The sequence below is a fragment of the Pelodiscus sinensis genome, chromosome 7, assembly GCF_052426305.1.
Source record: "Pelodiscus sinensis isolate ZL-2025 chromosome 7, ASM5242630v1, whole genome shotgun sequence".
NCBI classification, from domain to species: domain Eukaryota; kingdom Metazoa; phylum Chordata; order Testudines; family Trionychidae; genus Pelodiscus; species Pelodiscus sinensis.
Window position 1 is genome coordinate 76610190 of NC_143058.1, and position 22368 is coordinate 76632557.

Sequence of the window (22368 nt, forward strand, 5' to 3'; positions counted from 1 at the left end):
TGGGTGTGCTCTCTCTGGGTATGTCTACACTGCTGAGTTTTTTTTTTTTTTTCAGAAAAACAGTTGTTTTTCTGAGAAAACTTCAAATTGAAAGAACAGAGGGGTTTTTCCAACATTGATAATCCTCTGTCTACGAGGAAGAAGCCTTTTTCCAAAAGAGCTCTTTCAGAAAAAGGCGTGTGTGGACGGGGAAGAGGGAGTTCTTTCGAAAGAAGAGGAAAGAGGAAAAGGCACAGGTGCCCTGGTAGCCATTCCATCCATAGTAATCTCAGCTTAAATGCGAGATCGCGTCCATTCAGTGTGGATGCTATCTTTTGAAAAAGAAGATCGCTTTTTCGATGCGCTTTTGCTGTGTAGATGCTCTCTTTCGGAAGAAGTTTTTTCAGAAGCTCTCTTCCGAAAAAGCTTCTTCCAAAAGAAGCCTGTAGTCTAGACACACACACACACACACACACACACACACACACACACACACACACACACACAGCATGGATGTGCTCTCTCTCTCTCTCATGCATATAAACACACACTCAGAACATGGATGCTCGCTCTCTCTCACACGCACTGACACGTACACACACACACGCACACACTCTTTCTCTTTCTCTCTCACTCACAGCAGCCACCATTTGTCTAGCCCCCCTGCTGGAAAAGGGTGTTTGTTAACTGCTGAGCAAGGAAAGGCTGGATGGGTGGTTGGACAGCGATAAAATAGGATATTAAAAGCCCATAAGACATGCTGTGTTGCTAAACAGTGCCAGCGTGATCTATAATCTTTGGACTAGCATTTCTGTTGAAGTTCAAATTTACTCCAAATCCCAATTATCAACCAGACAGAACCTTGCTCGGCCCCCTCCTCCTCGGTCTATAACGAATGCCACCACTTCCTAGAGGCAGGATCCCAGTCCTTTGCGTGGAGAGCTGAGTTCAGGTTGCGGCGCTGTGAACACTGACAGCAACCGTCATGGGCTTAATGCTGAATTACTCTCTCCTGCTGTAACAATCTCCATGCCCCAATGTGTTGGATTCCAGGAGAGCTGCATTAATATGTCCTGTCTGCAGGCTTTTAAAAAACGTCAGTGGGAGCCTTATGAAATGGTTCTTAGCTCCCGTTCAAGGCAACAGGCCAGGTTACAGCCTGACTTGCTTTTCTGCAAATCGCAGGGATCTATGGTTGAATTATTTAATTCTTGCCTCTGAGAGAGGTGAGCCAGTGCCAGGCATTTTCCTTTCCCTACCCTCCTGTTTTGCTCTCAGATAAACTTCACGGAAGCTCTTGTGCTTAGCAAAGCAAATGCAGGGTAGGAGAGAGCATAAAGCGCAGCCAACGTTGCAGTGTCTATGCAGTTCCTGGCTTGAAGCAGATGATGCGCTAACCCTGAAAGCCTGGCATACTCAGAAAGAAAGGAGCACATCCAACTTCTCTCGGGAAGTAATGACTTCAGCGCCCCAGGGTGGGCAGTTGTACAACACAGAGAACCAGTTTAAAACTACATTCAAGCTGAATGCTGCCTTTTCCGCTTGTTCCACCCTATGGCACTGAAAACTAAGAGCCATAAGTATACAGTATGTACCAAGCTATTAATGGAAAAGTTACAGAGAAAGAAGGGGGGCAGTGTAGAAAACCACATGATTGTTATTGATTATGACCATCTGGTAAGACGACAGCTTGTTTGTATGATGCTGGATCATAAACTGTCCCCAAAAGCTTTCTTTTGTGCGAAAGGCATGGGTGGCCATTGATTATAAAGAGGAAACTGCAGCATGATCTGAAATAATAATGCTTAGAACGTGCATGCTGGTGTTCTCTGTAGATCTCCATACATGGTCACAGAGGCAGGGAAGGATTATTATCCCTTTTTATTGATGAGGAAACAGAGGCAAATAAAAGTTAAAAGTCAAAATTGGCCTTTTATTTTGGGTGCTTCAGGTTTTTAGGGCCAAACATCTACGGTTCCAGTGGAAGCCAATGGGAAATGAGGCCCAACTGGGCACCCAAAATCAGATTTCATTTTTGGCCCTACCAGCTTCCCCAAGATCACACAATAAATCAAGGGCAGTACCTGCTGCCCGCTCCACCGAGTCCAACTCCCTAGGCATGTCTCCTCAATGCCTCCTGCTGCGGGGCACTAGCCTGTCTTAGAAAGCCCCTGCCCATTCTTTTGCTTTGGGTGATTATTTTGCTCAGTTAAGGACATCCTGATATTTTCTCTCTCTTGCAGGTGTTCCAAGCTAACACGGATGTCACTGAAGTGGTCCTGAACAAGATCCACACCCCAGTGCTGACTCGATTTGTCCGGATCCGCCCCCAAGTCTGGCACAATGGGATTGCTCTCAGACTTGAGCTCTATGGCTGCCGAATCACAGGTCAGGAGAATTTCTAGCTGCTTCCCACTCCGGTTCCTCTTGCCTGTGGTAACCGCTCCTATGTAGAGCAGAGACAAGGACCTTAATTCTGCAGTCTGTCTTAAGTCCAGGTCACTCCCATGCACATACCCCTCCCCTAATTTTGCCTGCTTTAGCCTCTTCTGCAGCTGGCAGTGTAGATGCCCTGCTCCTGCGGAAGGAAGACACACCCAGACTGTTTGACAGGACCCACACTTTGTAAAAGAAGCTGTCAGGGTCTGATCAGGAAAGACGTGTTAGCAGACTCCGAAGTAGATGTGGGTGAGAAGCCAGCAACTGGAGGGAGGCAGGGGATAATTTGCACAGAGCTTCTGAAAGTGAGGATGTTCTGAACATCCACTGAGAGGTTCCTGCCGACTCTGATGGCTGCAATAAAGGGAGTTACAGCTGGGTTGAGTGTTTTGACATTTCCATACCTAGCAGTTAAGCGCAGTGGGACATTGCCTGTTAGTGCAACGTGGACACACTTCAGCATGCTTTTCCCTTCTTCCCCTGCTCCTTTTCTCTCTGTGCAGATTCACCCTGCTCCAACATGCTGGGGATGCTTTCCGGTCTTATCTCTGACTCCCAGATCTCTGCCTCCTCCATCAGAGGGTACGACTGGTCCCCTAGCATGGCGCGGCTGGTCAGCAGCCGCTCGGGATGGTTCCCACGAATCCCCCAAGCCCAGCCAGGGGAAGAGTGGCTGCAGGTGGACCTGGGGGTCCCTAAGACTGTGAAAGGAGTGGTTATCCAAGGGGCCCGAGGAGGAGACAGCATCACCATGGTAGAGGCTCGATCCTTTGTGAAGAAGTTTAAAGTGTCCTACAGCATGACTGGAAAGCACTGGGAGTATATAGAGGACAGCAAAACTATGCAACCCAAGGTAGGACCTGTCTGTCAGACTAGGACAATGCTGTTGGCTTGGCTATCTCCACATCCAGCCTGTGCTCAACACACTCTCCTGTCTTTCTTCACTGTGGGCTTGCTTAGTCCTGAGAGAGAGCCCAGAGTGTCGAGGCTGTGGTGGTTGGACGGTGTGTGGGATCCCTGCCAGGAGGCTAAATACGCCTTTAAAGGAAGATGCCTTCCAGGTGTTACTGACCCCCGGAGACAAGAGGGTGATGTAGGACACGTGATGGTCTCAGCTTTTTCTACAAACCTTTTTGCCTACTGGGACATTCATGGACCTGCCCGTTCCCATTTATAGCAGGCTTCCACTGTCCCCATATGTAGCACTTATGGGACAGGCGGGATGATTGTGGCCCCCCTGCTCTAAGAAATTAGGTCAGTGGGTTTTAGTGAACTTCTGCATGCACGTGGGTGTGAATGCTTCTCCCCCTGAACGTTTAAAAGACTGGAACTTGGGTCACGTCGTAACAACCTCAATCCCACAAATGAGTTTTGAGCACCTAGCTGTGACAATCACCTTAACTTTATTCCCAGTACACTGACAACGTAAAGGGGAGTTGTCCGTAGTGTCTGCCAATAACCACTGCTTAGCCACTGGGGAAAATGAGTATTTAGATGATCACAGACAATAGCCTCTCTCTAAAGCCAGGGACAAAATGTGATGTCATTTGTGCTGAAAGTCAGTGGAATAACACCAGCCTTGCATCGGCGGATCACTTGGGTGGGAATCTGCATGGGCAATATTAAGTTGGGGCCGGGGCATGTTGTATGGTTCTGTTAGAAACAAGCTCTGTGGTTCTCTTGAGTTGGGAACAGCATACGTTCACTTACAGAGGAACAAGTCGGAACCAAGTCCCAGAGCAGTACAATCAAAGCTGTCTGTTTCAGATGCCACAAGATAGCGCCAGGTCTGCACTGTTTGGGCTGAACCTAAGCTACCTTCTAATACAAGTTTGTTTTAGGAGAGTCTTTTGTTTCCTGCATTTCCTTCTCCATTTTCATATTTTGTCTTTTATCGGGCCTGTTTGCAGGGACTATCGGATAGCACTGAGTTTGGCAGTCTTACTGCCACAGGTACCTTGTTGTGTCTCCCATGTTTCAAATTCTTTTGCTTTACAGCAATGGACAGTGATTTTAGTCTGTGGAAAAAAAGTTCAAATGAACATGAAATAGGAATTGGTTTGCCAGAATGCTTCATGTTCCAGGTTTGTGGGTAGATAGTACACATGATGAAAAGATTAACTTCTCTCTCTTTGCAGCTTTTTGAAGGCAACATGCATTACGACATCCCTGAAGTCCGACGGTTTGACCCTGTCCCTGCACAGTACATCCGGGTTCACCCAGAACGATGGTCTCCAGCAGGAATTGGGATGCGTTTGGAGGTGCTGGGCTGTGACTGGACAGGTTGGAACTTTGCTTTAATTTCTGTACTTAGTAGGTCAGTAGGACATGGAGATATTTCTTGCAATAATAGAGTGGGTGGGATATAGGTATATCTCGCTCTCTTCATTCCCACAGGAGGTGATGTTCTAGTTCTACAACTTCAGCAGAGGTAAACTTGAGCTGTGAAAACACAATTTACAGCATGATCCAAATTCAGACTTTTTCCATACTAAAGTGTGGTCAGATTTGGTGGTCTTCTTGAGATCTGAGAACTGTCTGTCCTGGATGGGGGGTCGGGTCCCTTTAAGCACAGACCTAGGATAGCCTGGGGCAGCAGCCCCACACGCTAAGTCCAATCTTGATGCCCTGCCGGCCGGAACTGGTTCCGGCCAGCCTTACCTTTCGATTCAGGGTCCACTTAATGTGGACGTGCTATTTTGAATTAGAAAAACGCTATTTCGAATTAGTTTTTGTGTCTAGATGCGTTACTTCGAATTAGCTTAATTCAAATTAACTATTTCAAATTAAGTTAATTCAAAATAGCACGGTTGTGTAGACATACCCTTACAGAACACAGTCACTGTGGTTGGGGAGAATTGTGCCCATTTACACTAGAGCTAAATTTAGTCCTCTGAGTTGCAATGTGAAATGGTGCATCTTGGTCCATATCTGAAAATATAACAGCTCCCTCCCCAGCAAATTCATCTTAATACTGTCCCTTTGGGCTAGAGGGCGATTCCTGCAGTTTTTGAGTTTTTCTAAATAATGTATTTATCTGTTTAAATCTGGCTCAGTTCTCCAGGGCTGCCTCTAGATTGGCAAGTTTTTCTGCAAAAGCACCTGCTTTTGCGGAAAAACTTGTCAGCTGTCTACACTGGCCGCTTTGAATTTGCGCAAGAACACTGACAAGCTAATGTAAGATTGTCAGTGTTCTTCCACAAATACACTGACTCTCCTGTTCGGGGAAAAAGCCCTCTTGTGCGAATGCTTTTCTGCAATGCTTTTGCGCAAGAGGGCCAGTGTAGACAGCTGAGAACCGTTTTGCGCAAAAAAGCCCCGATGGCGAATATGGCGATTGGGGCTTTCTTGCGCAAAACTGCGTCTAGATTGGCACGGACGCTTTTCTGCAAAAAGTGCTTTTGCGCAAAAGCGTCCGTGCCAATCTAGACGCTCTTTTCTGCAAATGCGTTTAACGGAAAAACTTTCCCGTTAAAAGCATTTGCAGAAAATCATGCCAGTCTAGATGTAGCCCAGATGTCAGGGATAAAAAGGAATGATTTCTATGTAAAACAGCATCTCAAAAAGGCATTTTCTTGTAAGAGTTCTGCTCCAGGAATCTTACACAAAGTACAGCCCATTGCTGGCCATTTACCAAGTTTTTCTTGCCCCTTTCTTCTATTATGTATACAAAATATTTTACAATCATTTAATAGCAAATTATCAAACAAAACAAAAATAGGGTGAAATCTTGCCTCCATAGAAATCAATTCTGTGATCTCAATTAAATGATTTAACAGTAAATCAAGATCTTTCTAAAAGACACTTTATCGGACAAAAAGAAGTTCCAGGCTTGATGCAGACCCCTCTAGCTGGAGTTTTATAGCCTGGCCAGCATGTGTTCATTTTCTCACTCTGGCTATAGAGACTCTTGCTTTTAGCTAGAAAGATCCCTGCTGCAATCCCTGATGTAGCCATAGCTCACACAGGCACAGTTTGCACTCAGAAAAGAGAGACTAATCTGAAGATTTACTCAGCCTGGCCAGACTTTCTCCTCTGTCCTCGTGTGCTGCTCAGGCACTGCCAAGGGAACAGAAACTAGTGCTCTCAGTCCTCTTAAGACCTCTCCTGGCATAGAGGAATCACCATCATGTGGCGAGCCTACAGAGCAAGCTCCTGTACCTACTTCTCTCTGCAGCTTTCTGCTATCCCCTGATGACTGATAGTCCCTTGGGGACCATTGCCAGCTGGTGTAGCTTAGAGCAGCCCTGAGACTACTCTCACCTGTGCTAAGCCAGGCAGAAAATTGACCCCATGATGTCTCTCCTGCCTCCCCCACAGCTCACTCTGTTGCAGAAATTCCAGGCTATACTCTACCGTGCATCTGTCTCAATCCTTTATGCTTTTTCTGTACGTTCACCATTATGGCTCTGTCCGCTATGAGCTTTGAACTTCTGCTAGAAATGGCCATGTTGAAAAGGGATTGCCACACACAAGTGTTCCAATGAATGTTGTCAGCCATAATTTCCCAACACTCCTGTCTCGACATTTGTACTTTATGTATCAGAGGGGTCGGTGTGTTAGTCTGAATCTGCAAAAGTGGCGAGGAGTCCTGCTGTACTTTATAGACTAACTGAAGTGTTGGAGCATAAGCTTTCGTGGGCAAAGTGGGTCTCCTCAGGATTCCTCGCCATTTGTACTTTGTCACTTTTAAAAGAAAAACTGCTGGCTATAAATGTGCCGAAATATAATTGGAGCATGCTTTGTGATTCAGGAAATGGGGGAGCAAAGTGCATCACAGCTGCGATCTGGGGAGTGGAGAAAACCTGTGGTTTTATATAAACTACAAAACCCAAAGAGGGGCAGTGTCGCAGTCTCTCAGTGTGACTCAATGCACATGCACAAACAATTAGAATGTGACTACCTTGTGCCACCCTGCCTCGTCTGGCCCTCCATGTGCACGCTGCTGATCCGTAGAGCTAGTCCTGTTTCAAAGGGGACCAGATCAACGTGCTCTCACAGATGTCGGTAGAGTGCACATGGTTAGTCCACAACAAGCTCGAATTGGGTGGATTTCCCCACTCCCCAGCTTTCTGCAGTCTGCTTGTTTGTGCAGACAAGCCCCAAGCCATGGCTCTGTGGTGGAGGCGAGACCCAGACATGTTACTGAGCTGGGTTTAAGCCTGGCTGTGAAGCCCAAGGCAATAGCACTTGCTTGGGAACAAGGCCAGTGACGTGGTTACAAAACAACAAATGCAAACGTTTTCAAATAGGCTTACAAGCTGTAGCATGGTCACTGCCCAGCTGCCACTGTTTCTGTTTATGCCATTTTATCGATTCACGCAGGTAACTCATAGCAGCTAGGCTCAGAAATGCGTTATTATCAGGGAGCTTAAAAAAAGAAGTGACTGGTCAGCCACTGGCTTGTATCAAAGGCCTGCTGACACTTTTCCTTTGGAGATTGATGAACATTGGCTTGTGACCTCTCTTCTCTCCTTTGAAGTTCCAAGACATCTGGTTTCAATTGCCCAACAACTGTGCGGCATGATCAGCAGGTACCTCTCACTGCACAAACATGCCAGGTGGGAGAGAGAGACGTTCTCCTTCTCACTTTCCATTTCACATCCTACCTTGGCCCTGGGATTTTCATTATCTTGTCTCCCCATCTTGTCATGCTCTGCCAGAGCAACTGATTCTCAGGGTACATGGTGGCATGCTGTGCGGGGCGGTGGAACAGTCTGAGCATCTGGACTGCATATGGTACTTTGCCTTTCATAGGCCTTTTCCTTTGACACATTCCTACTATAAATCTGCAAGCCCAAAAACACATACCGAGGGGAAGTAACTTGCAGCTTTTGACACGCTGCCTTCAGCTGATGGGTTTTTTTAAATGACTGTTTTTGTGCCTTGCTGCTTCCAATTTGCTTGTCAGTAATATGTGGAGTTTTATGGTGTAGTAATAAATTTGGACTTAAATAGTAGGAGGCTTTGAGGTTGTTCAGTATTTTACAGTGAATAAAAGGCAGCTGAAAGCAAAACAGGAACACAAGAGTCTACGTGCAATATGTTCACTCACAGAAGTGGGAAGCAGTGTATGGAAAATATTCAGTGTATTTAGCCATTTCCTTCTGCTTCTGGCTTTATTAAATGATATCCTGAATGTTGCCAACAAAAAATCCTAATAACATGTAATAAAGCAAAGAAACGTTTAAAACCTGGGGAGGACACTGGACTCGGATGTCTGCTCTATTCCTCATTAAATGGAGGGGAAGAGGGAACTTCATTCCTGTACCATTAACCTTAATATCTTCTCATTTCTGCTTAAAGTTCCTTGACACCTGCCTGCTTTTAGGTAGGTTCCCAGAGTCTGCATAGAAAAGAAGGAACTGGGACAGAGCTGTTTTAAATCTACAGTCAGGAGGGTGGAGCTTGAAAACTGATGCTTTCTGCTGTGAGCCAGAGCATGCTAGGGATACTCTGGATCCATTTGTGGTTACATCATTTGCGGTGTTGAGTGCCTTGGTGGGTTTTTTCTAAAACTGGCACAATTGGTGGGAATATTTTATGTAGTTTTGCCTTTATGAAAGAAAGAATATGCAGCCTGGGCTCTCTGTTATGCAGTGTAACAACAAACCTCCTAGCTAATTACATACATACATAAAAAATAGCATATCAGTTTAAAGGAGATCCTTGTCCAACAGAGTCCACAGATCAGAGAATTCCCTATTTCCTTTTGGGGTCTAAAAGAAGCCTCACAAGTGATTTGAGCCATGATGACATATGTAGCATGTTGTAAATTATTGTTGCTTTCTTATCCGCTCTGTATAGGGCTCAGAAAGAAAAGAGTTCTGTTTAGTTTCCTCCTTTGGGCTCTATGAGTATGCGGCTTATTATCAGCTGTTCTTCTTTGTTTGCTGTATGCAGATGTAAAGCCCACTTCAGAGACACTAATGCCCACCTTGAAGAGTGAGGAGACCACTCAACCATACCCTACTGATGAGGAGACAACAGAGTGTGGTGATGGCTGTGGAGAAGGTGATGGTATGTACCAGACCCGCGCACCCATAGAGCACTAGATGATGGGTTAACTCGTTACGGTCATACTCTTATCTTTCCATTGGCTCCTACCCAATGGGACTGAGTCCTGGAAATCTGTAGAATGACAGTACTAGTGAGGGGTCAAGCATCAAAGAATCAGGCTCAAATTCTGATCGATTATACCAGGGAAGGGTAGTACAGCTAGGGAGAAAGGGAGGACGATATGGTGCTAAGGGCACTAGCCTGGGACTCTGGAGACTTGGGTTCAGTTTGCTCCACCACCGATTCCTTGTGGTCTCTCCGTGCCTCAGTTTCCCATCAGTACATGGTGATAGTTGCCCTGTCCTACTTCACACACCTGTTGAGAGGATAAAAGTATTTAAGGCTGTGGGATACTCAGATACTATGCTAATGACACTACGGCTGTGTCTACATTGGCAAGATTTTGCGCAAAAGCAAATGCTTTTGCTCAAAATCTTGCCGTCTGTCTACACTGGCCGCAAGTATTTGTGCAAGAACACTGACGTTGTAATGTACAAAATCAGTGGTTCTTGCGCAAATACTCTGACACTCCTGCTCAGGGATAAGCCCTCTTGTGCAAGTATTCTTGTGCAAGAGGGCCAGTGTAGACAGCAACGTTAATTTCTTGCGCAAGGAAGCCCGATGGCTAAAATGGCCATTGGAGCTTTCTTGCACAAGAGAGCGTCTACACTGGCACGGATGCTTTTAGGCAAGATCATGCCAGTGTAAACACAGGCCACATGTGTATGCAGGTGAGTGTCTCCATTGAATTCAGTGGGTTTATGCCACTGTAACTGTAAGCAGAATTTGGCCCTCTGAGGCTTTGGAGAAGTGCCCGAATGCATAGACACATACTCAGACCACATGAACTTTCAAAATTTGTCTAGAAAATTGCATTAGAAGAGGGTTGCTGGTAAGATTTCGCCAGTGTTTTGGCCCATCAGCTTTAAGGCCTGGAGGGAAACATAAAAGGAAAACCTAATGAGACCTTGAAAACAAATTAACTATTCCATGCTGTCCATTAAGGTTCAATTCTAGAAATGTAAGTCATAGATTCAGTACAAGGGGCCTGATCTCTCTGCACTGCTGTTACACCTCTCCACTGCCTCTGCCCTCGGTGGAGTGACTTTGGAGGTCAGCACGCCAGTTTTCGTTGAGCCACAGAAGTCAGGTGTGCTGCACGGTGCAGTCTGAGACACGCTTTCTACCCTCGTGATGCGTTTTAGCATGTAGGGCCAATACCCATGATGGTTCCCTTCATGCTTAGCTCTGAGTTTCATTCTCAGACTTTACAAGCTATGAGGCATATTTAATCAGATTTAGTAGAAGCTATTGGGACTAGTCCTCCCTGGGAACTAGATAAAGTCGTAATAAAATGAGTTGATATGGGATTGGGGAAGGGATGTCTCTTCCCACTGCATGGTAGTGTTCACCTGATGGCTGCCGTGTGAGTCCCTGACCTCTTGCTGATTGTCATTAACATTGGAGACACGGTGATTTTAAAATTCCTCTGCTCACGAAGGCTCCGAACACGCCGTGGCTATATTTGGCCAATGCTCACTGGCACGTCCTAGTCAGGAGTGTCTCCTCGGACATTCTCTAAGTGCTGCTTTAGAACCATTAGCCCACTGCTGCCCTCTGTCGCATAGGGAACAGTTTCATTAGTGGATACTGACCCAGGAGTGACCATTCATAATCCCAGGCATCCTGTTCCCTTCTGGCACGAATGCTTAGACCTGTCACTTGATAGCTGCACTTTTGGGGCACTCAAGATTCTTCTCTTTTTGGAGCCAGAGTGGAACTGCAGCGCATGGGGTGGGCCCTTGGGAAACATTCGTCTCTGACATTTAAGATGGAATTTAATCTTTGGCCACTCCGGGGGATGAAGAGAAGGTGCTGATTAGGGGCTGGAAGCATTGGGTGCCTGCATTTCTACTGGCTTGGTTTGGTAGATTAGCTGAAGGACTGGGTGGGGGCATTTTGATGATGCAGAACTGAAGGCTGATCCTCAGAGCTGCTGAAACATGAGATAGGTTGAAAGCATCCATCAGAGAGAGATTTCATGCTTTCTTTCAGTATTTATGACTTGCCAGCTAGTTTAGTTTTTAAATAGCATTGGTCTGTTGCAGGTGGTTCTTTAATTAAGTTTCATTTTGTTATGTTCCTTTTATAAGATGCCCCGCTTCCTGTAGGATTCAATTGCAACTTTGATCTCCCTGAAGACCTGTGTGATTGGTCTAATGATCCTGCAACAGATTATATGTGGTCTTTCCATTCTAGAAGCACATGGTTCAGCAATTCAGGACCAAGCACTGGATCCTTACCTGGTAAGCCGGATCATCCGTTCTTGGGGAAGGGCGAAAAGGCTATAGCATTTTCTCCATGAAAAAGATTGTTGTAATACTGCCTAACAGTCACTGAGATTATGCCGAAGTGGGTATTTTTCCTGTGCTAATTCTTTGGATATTCTGCTTGGTTGGCTCTCTTCTTTTTTATAGGTCCAATAACCATGGCACTGAATTTCAGGGGCTGAGATTCAGTGAGGTGGGATTTGGGAGCGGAGAGCTCAAGGAATTCTGTATGTGCCGGGTAGGTGTGGCAGGGGTGTCTGAGCATGGGAGGTCTGGATGCAAGGGGGCTGCGTGGATGGGGGAGCATTTCCCCTCCCCATACACTGGCTCCTCTCCCAACTGCTCAGGAGTGAGGGGGGCAGGAAGTAGGGGAGGATGTTGCACCTCCTGCAGTTGGGAGAGGTTTCAAGGAGGTGGGTCTCACACAGTCTTAGACTCTCCTTGCAGGGGAAGAGGAAGTCATAGAATCATAGGACTGGAAGGGACCTCGAGAGTCCCATCCTCTCTTGCCTCTAGTCCAGCTGGAACTAGCTGTTGATCCCAGCCTAGGGTAGGAACCACTGCTTGGGTAATTTACCCCTCCACTGGCTGTGCCGGTGCCTGGAATGATGTACCTGCACAGCTTGGGAGTAGAGCGTGACTGCTCTTGCAGCTTCCCTTTGCTTGGAAGAAAGTGATTTTTGCGAAGCTACATGAATTCTGTGCATGCACCGTGGGGAAGAATTCTCTCGGGACAAAGGATAGGTCTACACTAACCTCCAAGTTCGAAGTAGGGAGGCTAATGTAGGCATTCAAAGTTGCACATCGAGCCCAGGATATAAATATCCCGCGCTTGATTTGCATCTTCCCGGCTGGTCGCCACTTTTTGAAATTTACAAGACCGGACTGACTGCCCACGTCTACACGCGGCAGGGACCCGGTAGTTCGAATTAAAGCCCCTAGTTCGAACTCCCTGTTAAACCTCAGGATCTTGATGCAAGTCCCAATCTCCCTATAATGGGGTATGTCTACACTAGCCCCTAGTTCGAACTACCTGTTAAACCTCCTTGCAGGAGGAATAACAGGTAGTTCTAACTAGGGGCTTTAATTCGAACTACCAGGTCCCTGCCGCGTGTAGACGTGGGCAGTTAGTCTGGACTTGTAAATTTCAAAAAATGGCGACCTGCTGGGAAGATGCAAATCAAGCGCAGGATATTTAAATCCCAGGCTTGATTTGCAACTTCGAATGCCGACATTAGCCTCCCTAGTTCGAACTAGGGGGCTAGTGTAGACAGACCCTATTATAGGGATATTGGGACTTGCATCAAAATCCTATCTGGACTTCTTCATGTGAGTTCATCAGTATACTCCCCACACTGTGTTTTCCCTCTTGCTATGGTGTCCGTCCTCTTGTACACACGTTGTAATTATCCCATGGCTGGATAGAGCTTGACTTCAGCTATTCTGCACCCAGTGGCTGAATCGAATAGACTTAAGTCATCTGTTGGGATCGAGCTCCCCAGGACCTAGAGATACAGAACATTCGTTCTGCTTGAGATTTACTCTTTTGTGCTCTGGCATAGACTTGTGGGAACAGAATAGGGGATTTGGGGTTCTGACTAAGGAGGAACGAGCCTTACAGGTCTTAGCTGTGGATGGGTTTTGCTCAGGTTTGTTTGAAGAGATCAGGAGTGAGTCAGTCCCTGCAAATTCCTTATCCCTGTATCTTGGAACGAGCCCTGGGACCTTTGCCATCGTCTTATCTAAGATGACAGGGGAGCAGTGTTGTTGGGTTCAGAGTGGGCTCACCGGTTTCTAAATTACTTCAGCTGAAGTTCACTTGATTTTGAGGAACACGGACTTAGTTTTGGGCAGGACATTCAAAGGTCCCATTGAGGCAGGATGCGGTTCACCTGGCTTTGCTTCTGTTCCGGATGCCAAATGGAGATATAAGGACTTCAGTGCCTGTATCTAAAGAGCATAAGGATATGATAGATTGAGTTGACCTTGCCCATTGGTTCTTACCTATAGGATTGAGTGTTGAAACCTAACCTGTCAGCCATGAGACAGAGGTACTGCCTAGACCAGGGCTGGGCATGAATGGCCCAGGGGCTGGATCCAGCCCACCTAGCACTTGGAACTGGCTCACAGACTGTATCTGGATGCTTTCTATTGAAAGCCTGCTGCCTGTGCTACCAAATTTCCAAGCAGTGGCACAGGCAGCAGGAGCCTATTTAAATGGTTCATGGCTCATGGTCGCCGCACTACCCTGGCAAAGGCTGGAGCTGTGAGCCCTTTAAATAGCCACAGCAATCCCAGGCGGCTGCCAGGCAATGCACTAGTGGGATGGCCAAGAGCTATGAGCCCTTTGCTGTGTTTTTAATTCAAAACCTCTGGCCCCAGACTACTCTGGGGGAAGGCTAGTCCCCAGCCCCACCCCTTCCAGAGGGTGGAGCCAGCCCATGACAACCATTAAGTGGCCCTCCTGTGAAAAATATTGCCCACCCCAGCCTAACCATTTTAACGGTCACTTGGAAGGCAGCCTGGGGCACCTGGCAAGCAGAACCAGAGAGGAATGCAAATATATATATGAAATATGTTGAATAATGAGGCTTCTCTCTCAAACACACACATGAACGTGCACTCACTGTTACTTATAACATACAAACACACACCTGCTTTTTCCCATTGGTCAAGTAGGCACCCAGATCTCTTACAACCCCCACGCTGTATTAAAGACAAGCTCTTTGGACAGCCGTCATATTCTTTGACTTGACGCAGGGCACAGTGTGAAAAACAGAGAAAAACACATTTCCATAGTTGGAGTGTTTATCTCTTCAGACTTTGAGTGCTTACAAAGATTAATATCTGCGGATCACTGGGGCCTCAGGCAACAGGAGAGAACACTTACCGCCAGTCCCAGGGTTAATAATGCCCCCCCATCTCATTTGCTGTAATAATGTTTAATTAATGTAATAAGCCTCCTGCAAGTAGGAAAAATTACCTATTTTTATAACTCAGACTCCATTTTTCATTTCATTTCCTCTTCCCCCAGTCTTCCTACAATTAATTGCCCTTTTTTTCTTAAAAGACGTGTGTGTGTGTGTGTGTGTGTGTGTGTTTAGGGACAGTTTGGGATGAGTGATGTTCCTACCCGGGATCTGGCCCTCTCTGGTTGTCTGCCCCATTTCTGGAGTTTGCACCCTATGACCTTCCATTTCTTACCCTGGCTCTCTTTCTCTCTGGTACTTCTGAACTGCAGTCTCTCCAGCCCTTGGGGACTGCTCCCAGCCTTCTGTTGATTTAGCGAGCTTTGCCTCTGGCAGCCACAGGGAGATTTCTCCAAGTAGCTGCTGTTTGCAGTACAGTTGTGCCTGGAGTATATCTGTAGCAATGCTGGATATTAGATCAAGGGGATACTAGAGAGACAAGGGAGGTGTTGTCTCCACTAGCGCCTAGAGTCCCGCACAGAGTTGAGAGCCCCATTGTGCTAGGTGCTGTACAGACACAGTGCTTCATGTTCACAAAGGTGAGCCCCAAAGTGGTGCTGGCCTCTTCTCCCTCTGGCCATGCTCTCGCCTGAAGCACTAAGTCGGTGAGATGAGCTACTGGCTGTAGAATCATGGCACTGCCCCACTGATCAGTTGCACCCCATTGTTCGGAGAAGAATGTCAGGCAGGATAACATAGGAGCTGCCGGGCGGTGAGCGGGTCTAGCTTTCCGCTGCATTGGAAGAATGTAAAAGGATTCATCCTGGAAAGGACAATTGGGTGCAACGTGGTTCCTGCTTTAAGAAATGAGGAAGGACAACACAAAGGGCAGTGAGTAGATGCTTTTTTCAGCTTTAAAAAGAGACCTGTGATGTTAAAAAAGAGCCTCTTGTAGTATGCTGCGTGGAAGCAGAATAGCAAGATTGTTAGCTCACACTCCTTCATTCCTCTGAGGGTTTTCTAGTTACCCCTTCCAGCATTTTGCTTCTACTTATAAAATTCATCCCCAGACTCCAAGCAAAGAAAGGATAAAAAGTCCTTTCTGCTCAAGGTGGTCTTTCCTGCTGAACCCCTGCTCCTGCCAAGGGTGAGCAGTTGGGTGAAGGGGAGCAGCTGTACTGAGTTTAAGGGCAGGGCACATTCAGATTTGTTGGAGCTCCTTAAATTTAAAGGTGCTGCCATGGAACGCTTGGTGCTGCCACGGGAGAAAGAAACGTGCTGTGCCTTTAAGAGGCATGTGGAATGTATTTCTGTTTCTTCATCAAATGGCAAAACAAAAAAATTAAATTAAAAGGAGGGGCCCTGGCTGAGTGAGCATGGGAAGGGGGAATTGGCTGAAATATTATCCAAAAGGCATTTGATTAGAAAAATCTGTTGAAAGGCAGGCTCGGATTCCTTAGATATCTTTCGATTTCGTTTTGTGTGTGCTCACAAGTATTTCTCCTGTTTGGCATAGGGAACAGCTCCTTGCAACTGACCAGACACCCACTAGTTGTATTTCCAAGAGTCTCTCCGGGACCTTGGCGTTTCTTTTATTAGCACCATGTTTCTTGTGCTTGTAGCAGCACGATTGTCTCCGTCATCCCTTAGAGCCTCCCATGACAAATTCAGCTACCCCTATTGGTGACAGGGCGCCACGCTGCTTAACTCGGCAGAAAGCCATCCTGCTTCCACCTGCCGCTTGCCTTTTTGTGGGGCAAAGGAACCCACTTTCTTCTCCTGTCATGCTCCAAAAGGGGATTGCAGTTTTTTCCCTGTGGATTTTCACGTCAACAGATTGCCCCTGTAGCTGCATTGAGGGAGTTTACTACCATTTGCAACAGGGTCAACTTTCAATGAGGTTCTGATCCTGCTCCCATGGAAGTCAATGGCAAAACTCTCACTGATGTCAGGGGGGCAAGATCAAGGTCCTGAGGGACCAGAATAGGAACCCACTTGTTCCAGTTGCTAAACTAGGTATCTTGAATCGGGCAGGTGCTGAGAAGCTCTGCCATAGTCATCCTCTTCAGTGACTGCCAAGAGTCTGGAAAGATACTGGGCAGCATATTTTCAGTTGGTACAAGTCGGTCTTGTTCCATTGTCATCAGTGGAATATACCAGCTTAGAATCTGGACACGGATGTTTAGATTTTTTTTACAGGTGTAAAGGAAATGATTAGAAGATGTTACAAGAACACTGTCGTTTAGAAATCCTAGGGCTCCATCCTATAGGCACACACTTCTATCTCCCCGAGTGAGCAAAGGCTGTTCAGACCTTTGTCTGCGAAATAAGCACGTGTGCGAATCCAGCATTGCTAACCGCACCTGGCACTATACGAAACTAGTGGGTAGGAGTATTGCAGTGTCTGAGCAGTGACGGTCACTGGAGAGAATTTCACTGTGGCTTTAGGCTTGTGGCCAGCTCCACTTTCAGGGGCAGAAGTGCTCTCATACTTGGATTGCAGGACCAGCAGGAAAAGACTTATTTGTTTAAAAATGTTTCCAGTGGGGAAATATTTGCATTGCTTTGAGGTTTTGCAAGAGCTCATTTTGTGAATATATGTTGGGCCATAGTTAAGCTGCTGGTGACCCTTTGACTAGCCTTGTGTTAGTCCCATGGGATTTTCAAGGGCTGCATTTTTATTGCACTCTGTAGAATTTAGGCACTTGGACCCTAATCCTGCTCCACTGAATCAGTAGAAGTGGTTGCTGTTAATTTCTGGGGAGTGGGGTTGGGCGTAGCCTCCTGGAGCCTGACACCACGATGGGTCCTTGTGAGTTTCTGGGGCATATTCGCAGTGTTACGTACTGCTCCCTATCAGTAAGGCTGGTGCGGTTTGTCCCTTGAAGGCTCAGCCCAATCACTTAGAAGTCAGTGGGAGTTCTGCCATTGATTCTTGTGGAGCCAAGGGAGCCACCCAGTTCTTACTTGCACAAATAGACCCTGATCCTCGTGCACTTTGCCAGTGCACCCACTGAGGAGGAAGCAAGTAGCTGCTCCACCCCAAGAACAGATCATGACCCGCACTGTGAATTACAGTGTGGTTGCTAATTCTTCCCTTGCTCCCAGCCCTCCACCTGCCTCAGGTCCCTTCACTGGTCGGCCAGCTACTCTGCTTACGCCCCTCCCCGCGTCTGTGCACAAGAGAAAGTGTAGCAGCCCTATGGCTGTACTTGGGCCATCCCTTCCCCCTGCAATGTGGGTAGACTGAGCTGGGGAGAAAGAGAGTCCTTGTGTCCATTACCCTCATGCACTGTAGCACAGCCAGGGTCATGACATGTCCCTAAAGGACTGGCAAATTCCCATTCGCTTCAGTGAAAACAGTGCTGGGCCCCAGGCTTACACTGTGGAAGTTTTCCTATAAATGGATGTTTCCATTCCTTTGCTTTGAGAGAGAGAGAGTGTGAGAGGGAGAGAGAAAGTGTGTGTGTGTGTGTGTGTGTGTGTGTGAGAGTGAGAGTGAGTGTTTTAAATGACTGACTGGTTAATGACTCCCAGAGCCAGGTTTTGGGAAATGTAAAGAAAAACAGATACCTAGCTTGTGCTGTGTCAAGGCTGTTCCTCACTCTGGCACTACGAATGCAGAAGGTGGGGGCCTGCAAGCGCACTCCAAAACCTTGCCTCTACAGTCACTGGTTACAAAAACTTCCCCCCAAAATCCTAATACCTAGATTTTGGGGAATTCGCTGCCACCATGAAGTGCTTTTGACCCCCTCCGAAAAGCCAGGGGTGAACACTTGAAACCACCCCCAGGGGGACCCCAAGCTCTTTTGCCCCAAAAGAGCTTGAAAAAGAAAAGAAGACAACAAGCTGCAGTCTCTGGTAGCTGACCCCTCAGTCAGAGGCCTGCAGATACCCACAGACAGACTTTCCAGGACACAAGAATCAAATCATCACCTTAAAAGTGATTTTTATTACCAAACAAAAGATAAACTTGATAAAGCATACTTGGTTGCCAGATGTTACCGAGCAAATGAGGAAAATAAATTAAAACAGAGAAAAAAATCTCGGCACGGTGCTTAGATGGTAAACAGGGAGGGAGGCATGGTAGTAGTTGAACACAGAGTAGTTCAAGCCAAACCATAAAATAAAGAAAAATTACCTTGAACACGACTGGCCTCGTATTTCCCTGGTACTCACTTCTAATTTTTCTCTTTGTTCAGTCCGCTCCCCTGTCCTGAATTCCATGGGGTGGGGGCATGATAGTGCTTCCTGGGTTTAAATCATTCTGTCTTTCTCAATCCCTGGTGTTACTGTCCAACAAAGAAAGCAGGCAGGGAATCTATATCCAATTCAAATTCCAAGCCTCTATCTTGTTGTGTTTACTATGGACAGAGTGGCCACCCGGGCACTTGTGCTTTTTCTTGGAGGCCTCTTCTTTTGAAGAAAAAAACAAAAAAAAACCCCTCTACACATGCCTTTTTCCGAAAGAGCTCTTTACCGCTGTCGAAAGAAAACTCCCTGCGGTCTTTCGACTTTCTGTCAAAAGAACACAGTTGCAGTGTGGATGTAAGTGTAGACGTACCCTGAGTTAACCCCTTAGTCACCAGCACTCCTCCAGTTCATTACAGTATGTAATGCCTTTATTTGTGGGCTGCTGCCTTTAGTTGTACCTGCATAAAACCATGTAGGCACACAGATCAGTGCATGCACTCCTCTGTTTCATGCAAAGTGTGCAGTTTCTATTGGGTTGTAGGTGGTCTGCATGCAAATATTGAGCAGATCCTTTATCGTAAACATCTGGCTCTAACTACTACTTGAGTGTTTGAGGCACTGATCACTCAGAAGCAGAATTCATATGGCCCTCATCAGCGTATTGGGGCACCCCATGATCAGTATGAATTTTTAGCTTACCATCAGCCCTGTGAGATAGGGGAGGATGTCACAGGTGGAGTGCTAAGTACAGGGTCACACACCACATCACTAGTATAGCTGGGAACTGAACCTCAGATCAGTGTCTCATCTCCTGGACCATCTCCTGCAAGCTTGGAAGAGCAGGAGCAGATCTAGATCTGTAGAGACTGGAGAGGTTAGCTATTGGGTAAGAGAATAGTTGACTAACCTCACGAATTCTTAGCGGTTAGTCGACTATTCTGTAGCTCTCGGGAGCGGGGTTGGCAGCTAGTGCGGTCCGGCCCCAATCCCGGGGAGCCCCCTGCCATGCTATGCTGCTCTAATACAGGAGCAGCAAGGGGGGGAATGCGAGTAGTCAACTACATTAACCAATAAGTCTTGACTTATTGGTAACATCCCTCATAGAGACAAGTGAAAGTGGTGGTTGTGACTATGCACTAGTGACAGCAATCACAAGCAGCAAAGCCCTTTACGACCGAAAGGCAGGAGTTGGTGGGGAGTGATGCTTCCAGTGAAAACCCCACAGGAATTAGCTTTGTAATAATGGTGAGTGCAGTGACTTGGGAAAGAGGTATGGGTGAATGTAAAGATCTGACACAGAGTAGCAATTGTAAGTCTACAATGTTCAACGAAGAGGAAACTTTATGGCCTTTGACTGAGAACTGTGGTAATTGATTATTTATATCCTACCCAATGTGTTCTGTTGGAACACTTCCAGATGTGCTGCTGGGACCCATCAGGGTAGCTGTTTTTCTTGGGAGCCTATTGTTGTGTATTCAGAAACCAAGTGCAGATAGGTTGACCTTGTGAGACAAGCTGCTGTACCAACTCATGATTTAAGCATGACCTGAGCTGTTAGACTTCATCTCCCGCTGCACCTAATAATCTCTCAAATGGCTCACTAGTAGGAGGGGAAGGTGCTAGCCAAAAGAAGTGCATGTTGGCCAGATGGTTTGTTTGGATTTCCAGATGGTTTGTTTGTAGGATCAGTCTTCTGATTGACCTGGGGTTCGCTAAGGTGCACGTATAATTGATTATGCTGTTGTCTGGTCAGTGACAGTTGCGTGTTCACGCTGCTCTTGCTCTACTAAATCCAGATGTATCCATAAATCTCCATGGGAAGTGGCAGAAGCACCGTTTGCAGAAACAGCAGTAGGCTAAGATGCTGTGAGCTGTTCTGTGAGCTGGCCTTTTGAACCTCGGATGCCAGTTCTGTGGGAGCCTTATCGACTGTGTCATTAGCAAGAACAGATGCTTAGAATCAAAAATCCAGGGGAATGGCTGAAATGCATTGTTTGATCCTGAAAGGATTGATCAAATCTTCTATGTAGTTTTTCTTCAAATGTTTTAGCAACAGAAGAGATTTTCTTTCAGGTGTCTTCTCTGCTCTGCAAGCCTTCCATTAACTGTGTCAAAAATATTAACTGCTGGAACAGCGTGGCTCACGCATGCTGAGTCAGCAATTAGCTCTGCAGTGGCCTTATTTAGTTGGTCTCAGCATGTTCACAAGGCTTTTCATTAAGGTCCCTCCTGCCATTAGAGTGACCCACTAGCTTCATGTTCAAATGGGATAGCAAGTGATGTCTGCCTTTGCTCAACTGGTCCTGCTAACCTGCATTACAAAGCACAAAAACACATCCTAACAAAACCTGCTGCCAGCTGCAGGGGAGCAGGTGGTAGAATTGCCCCCAAACTGAGCACATCTGTGGATCACACCGCTTGGTTTTGTTCAAATAGGTCGAGACCATACTTTATCTCCAAAAAGAGACCAGCCGAGAGTCCTCAGAAACGCAGGGAAGTTTGAGTTTCAGCAGGCTCTGAGAGTGGTGTTGAGGTGATGCTGGATTGTTTTTGGCAGCATTTCAGAAAATTCTTTGATTATACAAACTGCTGGAAATGGGAACAGTTCACCAGGTCAAATCAGCCCTGCTGTAAGTGGACACATCTCTCCTGATGTCAACATAACTTTGCCACGGCTTTATTTAGCTCACACTCGTTTCCTGGCCCACCAGCGTCTGATGCATAGCCAGAGCTACCGTGGGCCGATGCCACGTTGTCTTCAGCTGTGCAGCTGACTGGGTTTTTCAGAGCCTGGGAATATCTTCAAGGCCTTCTGTGGGAGCGAGGGTGGCTCAGTACCTTACTCAATTATGCCTAAATGAGGTTTGACTTTAGCTTCGGAATATGGGGTATGCAGAGGCCACATTTAGGATCATAGCCACATTGTGCTAGATACTGTACAAACACATAGGAAGCTATCCCTACCCTGAACTGCTTACAATTCAGGACACTTGTTTTGCAATTGGATCTACTCAGGCATCTCCCGGTATTAGAGTCCCATTGACTTGACCAGGTCTTTGCAGGGACACAAGGATCTCATGGCAGGATCAGTCTAAGAGGTCAATTGACACATGGAAGACCCAAGGATACAGTCAAATAGCCCTTTCTGAAAATGGCGTCTAACAACTCAAAACTCCAAGTGGCGTTTTTATTTGTGACTGAGTGACTTACCTGGGAAGCAGTCTTAGTCCTTTTAGGGTTGCTTTTTATTTTTGGTTTTGTTTTTCCTTTGAAGAAGCTGGTGGAAAATTATAGAAAGAGAATTTGATTTCAGGAGAGCTTGGCTACTGATTATATCTTATCACTGCGTATGCATGAAGTACAGTTTGTCCTTTTTGCTTCCTCCTCTTGTTTATCGCTCACACCTTCTCCTCCTCCACCACCACTCTGTAGTGAATCACCTAGACCCCTCCCCCATC

General features: G+C 46.6%; 1 protein-coding gene across 6 annotated transcripts in view; it reads left to right on the forward strand.

The window, feature by feature from the left end:
* Window positions 1–22368, forward strand: part of NRP2 (neuropilin 2) — a 131212-nt gene that overhangs the window by 67703 nt on the left and 41141 nt on the right. For all 6 annotated transcript variants that reach the window (XM_075934328.2, XM_075934330.2, XM_075934329.2 and 3 more), the window contains exons 8-12: window positions 2223–2367; window positions 2922–3271; window positions 4557–4701; window positions 9322–9438; window positions 11631–11783. In XM_075934328.2, the coding sequence (XP_075790443.2) occupies window positions 2223–2367; window positions 2922–3271; window positions 4557–4701; window positions 9322–9438; window positions 11631–11783 (910 nt within the window). The remainder of the gene's footprint in view (window positions 1–2222; window positions 2368–2921; window positions 3272–4556; window positions 4702–9321; window positions 9439–11630; window positions 11784–22368) is intronic.